The sequence below is a fragment of the Antechinus flavipes genome, chromosome 3 (genome assembly GCF_016432865.1).
Source record: "Antechinus flavipes isolate AdamAnt ecotype Samford, QLD, Australia chromosome 3, AdamAnt_v2, whole genome shotgun sequence".
Classification (NCBI taxonomy): Eukaryota; Metazoa; Chordata; class Mammalia; order Dasyuromorphia; family Dasyuridae; genus Antechinus; species Antechinus flavipes.
In genome coordinates this window covers 610,717,515-610,723,542 of record NC_067400.1, presented here as the reverse complement: position 1 = coordinate 610,723,542, position 6,028 = coordinate 610,717,515, and the positions used below count along the sequence as shown (strand labels likewise).

At 54.2% G+C, this 6,028-nt stretch overlaps 1 protein-coding gene across 1 annotated transcript in view; it reads left to right on the top strand.

Annotated features, from left to right (window-relative positions):
• TTLL10 (tubulin tyrosine ligase like 10) overlaps nt 1-1,965 on the top strand; it is a 52,364-nt gene extending 50,399 nt beyond the window's left edge. Inside the window, exon 18 of the mRNA XM_051990858.1 lies at nt 1,193-1,965. Within this exon, the coding sequence (XP_051846818.1) occupies nt 1,193-1,908 (716 nt within the window). The 3' untranslated portion in view covers nt 1,909-1,965. The remainder of the gene's footprint in view (nt 1-1,192) is intronic.
• Nucleotides 1,966-6,028: the final 4,063 nt, after the last annotated feature.

Sequence of the window (6,028 nt, the reverse complement as noted above, 5' to 3'; positions counted from 1 at the left end):
GTACCCCTTAGTCCCGTCGTCCTCTACCTGGTTCAAATCCCATGCAGAACGCTGAATTTAGTTCAGGACCCTCAGCTCTGATCTCTGATCAGATGGGGAAACTGAGGCAAATGGGGGGAAGTGACTTGCCAGGACATAGCTAAAAAGTGTCTGAGGCCAGATTTGAATTCAGGGATGCTCCTGGTCCCTCCTTGCTCTTCTGAATCCTGAGCTTCTCTGCCCATCTGAATCCTCAGTCCTCCAACAACTTTGGGCCCCCACCCCGAGTCCCTTGACTTAAAGTTGGCTCCGGCCTGGACCCTGATTTGTCCATCTTAGCTCCAGAGTCCGACCTCCTCCCCCTTCCCGAATCCTGGATCTGTCTGCCTTGGCCACAAACCCTGAGCTCCCTTGGTCATCTTAGCTCTACTCCTAGCTCGCACCCCCATAGTCCTCTCCCCACCTCCTTCGTTCCCTAGCCCACCATCCCCCAGTTTTAACCCTCAGTCCTGGGCGGCCGCTGCCCTCAGGGCACTGTGCTCACTTGCTATTTGGGGGGTTCCCCCCTTTTCCTGTTACAGTGGTCAGCCTGTGAGTATTTGAGAACCCAAGGCCCAAGCCACGATCTGCAATTCTCTGTCCCCAAGCCCAGGTGTTCAGATCTGTGACTCTGTCCCCAGGCCCAGGTGTTCGGGCCTGTGTCCCTCTGGCCCTGGGGCCCAGGTGTTGAGATCTGTGACTCTCTGGCCCCAGGCCCAGGTGTTGAGATCTGTGACTCTCTGTCCCCAGGTCCAGGTGTTCGGGCCTGTGTCCCTCTGGCCCCGGGGCCCAGATGTGCAGGTCTGTGACTCTCTGTCCCCAGGCCCAGGTGTTCGGGCCTGTGTCCCTCTGGCCCCGGGGCCTAGATGTGCAGGTCTGTGACTCTGTCCCCAGGCCCAGGTGTTCGGGCCTGTGTCCCTCTGGCCCCAGGCCCAGGTGTTGAGATCTGTGACTCTCTGTCCCCAGGCCCAGGTGTTTGGGCCTGTGTCCCTCTGGCCCCCAGCCCAGGTGTTCGGGCCTGTGTCCCTCTGGCCCCGGGGCCCAGATGTGCAGGTCTGTGACTCTCTGGCCCCAGGCCCAGGTGTTCGGGCCTGTGTCCCTCTGGCCCCCAGCCCGGTGTGAAAGCTTTCAGAGCCCTTCTCAGAGGTCTGAGCCTCCGCCTCTCCCATTGCAGATCTCGCTCTGGAGACCTTCCACAAGAGCCTCCGAACAGAAAGGATGTTTCCCCTCTTGAGCCAGCGCAACTTTGTGCTTTTGCACAGCGGTGAGGATGACGTATGGCCCCGGTCCATCCGCTTACGGAGCCCATCACGGCCTCTGAAGCTGAGCTGTGAGCCGTCCTACCAGGCCATGAACCTGCTATCTTCCACCACAGGCTCCAGCTCAGCCAAGGCTGCAGACAGGTCTTCGAAGAAGCCGGAGTCCGCCAAGCCCTGTCTGAAGCGAATGGGCCTGTCGGCCCCCCCGGTGCCCGTCCATCCCAAGTCTGCCTTGCATCAGCCCAGCCCGCACTCCGTGGTGAAGGGCCAGCCCCAAGCCCTTTCCCAGGAGCCCGTCCAGCCCCAGACCCCCCACATCACCTTACCCGAGGAGCCCGAGGCAATTGCCGACCCCCCAAGTCACATGTTTACCCTCCTCCGGCCACTCGCCTCCAACTCCTCTGACTTTTGGTTCCAGGGAGCTCTGGACATGGAGCCGCCCCTAATGGCTAGCAATGATCTCTTCTTGCCTCTCTATCCATCCCGGATGCTGTCTCTAAGCTTCCCCTCTGCAGAGCCCATTCCTTCCTTTGACACCCCCAGCCTTTCTGAGGTCCAGGACTCCACCCTCGATTCCTTCCTGGGTCTCCCAGAGTATGAACGCAAGGACTTGGGCTATAGGGGTTCATAGCCGTGCCTGGGGTGTTGACATGTACAGAGTGATTCCATAAAGGCCCATATACCCACATCTGTGACGTACGTATCTCACCCTTTTCTAGGCTGACCAATTTATAAAAATTACTTTGCTATAAACCCACTAATCATTGACTCTCCTGCCCCCTCCCCACCACACCCCCCCGGGGGTACCGTCCCCCCAGCCAGTGGTGGCTCTGGAACACACAGGAGAGCAGAGCAGGAGCGGGGCACGGGGCGGTTTGGGGGGACTATGAGGTACAGGGGATAAAATAGGAAGGGATCAAAATGGGGAGCGAGACTGGGATTCAGCCGAAGGGTCAGGGGTCGAGCTGAGGGACGGGCTCAGAGGCTGAGGACAAAGATGGTTAAACCGGGGTCTGGGGGGAATGAGAGGAGCAGAGGTGTGTTTGTGCTCCAAACTGGGGGAGCCGGTGACATCGGAGCTTGGGGTCAGGTGTGTTGGGGAGGGGGCAGCGGTATTTGGGGGGAGATCTGGAACTGGTTGATGAGAAGAGAGCTGTCGGCTCCGGAGTATCCCATCATGCATCAGGCATGAGTAAAGGGAGGAGGGAATGTGGGGCGTTTGCCCGTGCCTTTGGCTGATGGAGTCAGTCAGGGCTTTGGGAGCGGGGGGTGTGGAGGGGGCGGCTGAGGGCGTACCACAGGAGTGCAGATGCTAGTTCTGGGGGCTAGAATCGTGGACGGGCGGAGAGCCTCCCATGAGCAGTTGTGACAAGTACATCCCAGTCATTGAGACTTGATTCATTCACACATTTGCCACTTAGGAGAGCCCACCATGTGCCAGGCTCTCTGCTAGGGGCTGGGGACAAACGTATTGGGGAATCAGCTATTAGTCCGTAAAAGCAAAGAAATCTGGGGAGAGGAGAGGGCTGAGTTCCGAGACAGGTCACTGTGCAAAAGCCAAACAGTTCCTGCCTTCAAGGGGCTTAAACTCGGGCAGAAAGGGCAAGGCAAGCACTGGCCGATTCGTAAAATGGATAATTAGTGGTTTTATCAGATTAGGGAGAGGAAATGGTACAAGCACTTACTGTGCGCCAGGCACTCTGCTAAGAGCTTTACAATTCTCAATTCAACAACCCTGGGAGGGAGCTGCCATCACTTTTACAGATGAGGAAACTGAGGTTAAGTGACTGTAGACTCACTGTTTCAGAGACAGGACAAGGGCCCAAGTGGCAGAAAGAGCTGGGAGAGGAAGAGGAGAATCTGAGCTAAGCTTTGAGAGAAGCTGGGAAGCTCCGAGAGAAAAACGGGGAGCGTGCTCCCAGGATGGGGAGATTCCTGTGCTTACCTGGGAAGGTCAGAGAAGGAAGGACAAAGAACTGGCCAGAACCGGAGTGTGGGAGGAAGGTTAACAGGTAACAGCTCAGGAGAGGATGGTGGGTCTGGCTCGCCGGCCCTTAGAGTCCCTCCCCTCCCCCGGCTTTCCTCCAAACCCCATTGAGCTCTCCCACCATGCTTGGCTTGGCCAGGAGGAGACAAGGATGTCCATCTTGACTCATTCTAGGCTAAGCCAAAATGCCGGGTGTTTCAAGTCCCCCCTCACTTCCCATAAAGGCAATCTGCCCAGACCCTATCCCTGTGCGTGTAGGCCCCTCAGGCTTAGGGGACATCCAGTTCAAACCCCCCTCCCCCATTCTACAGATGGAGAAACTGAGACCCAAGAATAAATACTTGTCCAAAATCACCTAGGAAATAAGATTTGAGGCTGTATTTGACCTCCAGAGGCCATGCTCTTTCTCCCTTACTATGTGACCTAGATTGAAGTCTGGTCTTGAGAACAGAGAATTGCGTGGTATTAATTTAATCATTTATCTCTCAACCTCAGTTTCTTTATCTTTAAAATGGACATATATGCCCAGATAACATGCCCAGAAAAGGAGACAAGTTGGTTATATACCGAGAAAGGGAAACAACAGGCACGCTGATATCCACAAAATACTCCAAGGCCTTCGGTGGGGAAATCCTTTTGTTGGGCTGTACGGATCTGTTGTGAGGGTTTTTTCTTTCTCGGTGGTGGCGGAAAAAATTGCTTGTTAATCAGAAAAATGAATTGGGAAATTTGGATTATTTGGGAAATTTTTCAATAAAAATATAAACATTACATTTTAAATTATATTCATAGTAATAAAATATATTAAAATTGGAATATATCATTATATAAGGTCATATATTATAGAAAGTAATAAAATATATTGAATTTAAAGTATAAATTCTGTAAATATTTCTAAAATGTCAAATTTTGCATTTCAAATAATGAAAAAGCCAACAAAAGGGATGTCGGGGTCTAGTGATATAATATAGTGGAAAGATACCCTGGCTTTGAAGGCAGAGGAGCTGGATTCAAATCTCTCCTTGCTTAATTTCTCTAGTCTCTTCATCTATATAAAGCACTGGAGTTTCTTTGGGTTCCCCCTTACTCTCTACAATGTCACCCATCGGTTTCAGCTCCTCTGGGTCCCCTAGATGACGTCGGAGGTCCCTGGGCACATGCCCCCAGAGGCTGCCCTGGAAGGAGCCTCCCGGAGATGGGCAGCCTGGGCCCTGCAGCGACAGGGGAGGCCGGCCCAGGAGACCGAAGCCTTCATGTGAGCCCCGCCCCCAGGCTTTCCATAGGCTAGAGAGGGACCAGGATGGAGCCGGGGATTGTCATTGGGGAAGAGATGATCAGGGAGTTGTTGCTGTAGGTGATCAAGTGAATGGGGCTGGGCCCGGTCTCCTGCCTCACTTTCCCCTCCAGAGCCATCTGGGACCAGGGGCCAGATAGAGAGCAGAAGGACAGGAGAGGGTCCTGGGTGAGGGAGGGCAGGAAGGGGGAGGCTCTAAGGCACAACCTCTGCTGCTCGTGGGCAGGTGCATAGGAGGCAGAGGTTCGGGGAGTGGAAGAAGTCAGGGAACTGGGAAGCCACGGTGGCAAAGGCGGAGGGGAAACCGAGTCAGGAGGAAGGAGAGCGGCCTGGAGGTCATGAAATGAATGTGCAAGGAGGAGCTGGACTTCTAGTGGCCCTGTCTGGCTGTGACCCCCACCAGCCTTGGGGAAAGGGCCGAGACATGGGAGGTCTTCTGGAGAAATCTGGGCTTTAGTGAGGACATAATAGGCCAGAAGGAAACAGGGAGCCATCTAGGAGAGTGGGTTTGGAGCTGGAAGGGATTCTGAAGGTTATTTAGTCCAACCCCATCCCCATTTTAGAGATGAGAAAACTGAGGTTCAGATGGGGACATGCCATGGCCCCCCCAGATGAGGTGCATCATGGGGGATGAGGGCAAGGGGCAGGAGGGTCTGCCCTGTCTCAGTGGGAAGGCAGCCCAGGAGAGAGACCTGACCCTGAGTGGGTGAGACCCCAGGGCTGGGCGGAAGAGCAGGCGTCCAGAAGCCAGGGAGGCTGGAAATGATGCCGGATGTCAGTGTCTGGGACCCAGCCCCCATGGCTGCATATCAGTTCCATCTCTGGACAAGAGTCGTCGGCCTGGAGTGTCTGCCCAGAGTTCTAGGGGATCTGGGCTCAGAACGGATTCTCAGGGTCAGCGTCGGGGAGAGAAGATTCACGCCGAATCTGGATCATGCAGAATCAATTCAGAACTGGAGGAACCTGCGCCCGAGCAAGACCCTCCGTGATGAAATCGAGTCAGGGGGGAGCTCACCACCTCCCCGGGGGCAGCCGCCCCAGCTTTGGGCGTCTCTCATCATTAAGGATTTTTCCCCGAGAAGGAATCTGAACCCGAGTCTCTCCAGATTCCACCCTTTGGGTCTAAATCTGCCCTCTAGGGCTAAGCCCAACAAGAGGGAGCCTTCCTCAAGACCCTCAGATACGCAGAGACCCACCTGCTTTCCTTTCCCTGGAATCTTCTCTCCCCAGTGCCTTCACCTGGTTCCCAAAGCCTTCTGTTCTGATGCCATTCAGGAGACTGATCAGGAGATCCCAAGGTTCTTTCTTTCTTTCTTTCTTTCTTTCTTTCTTTCTTTCTTTCTTTCTTCCTTTCTTCTTTCTTTCTTTCTTTCTTTCTTTCTTCCTTTCTTTCTTTCTTCTTCTTTCTTTTCTTTCTTTCTTTCTTTCTTCCTTCCTTCCTTCCTCCTTCCTTCCTTTCTTTCTTTCTTC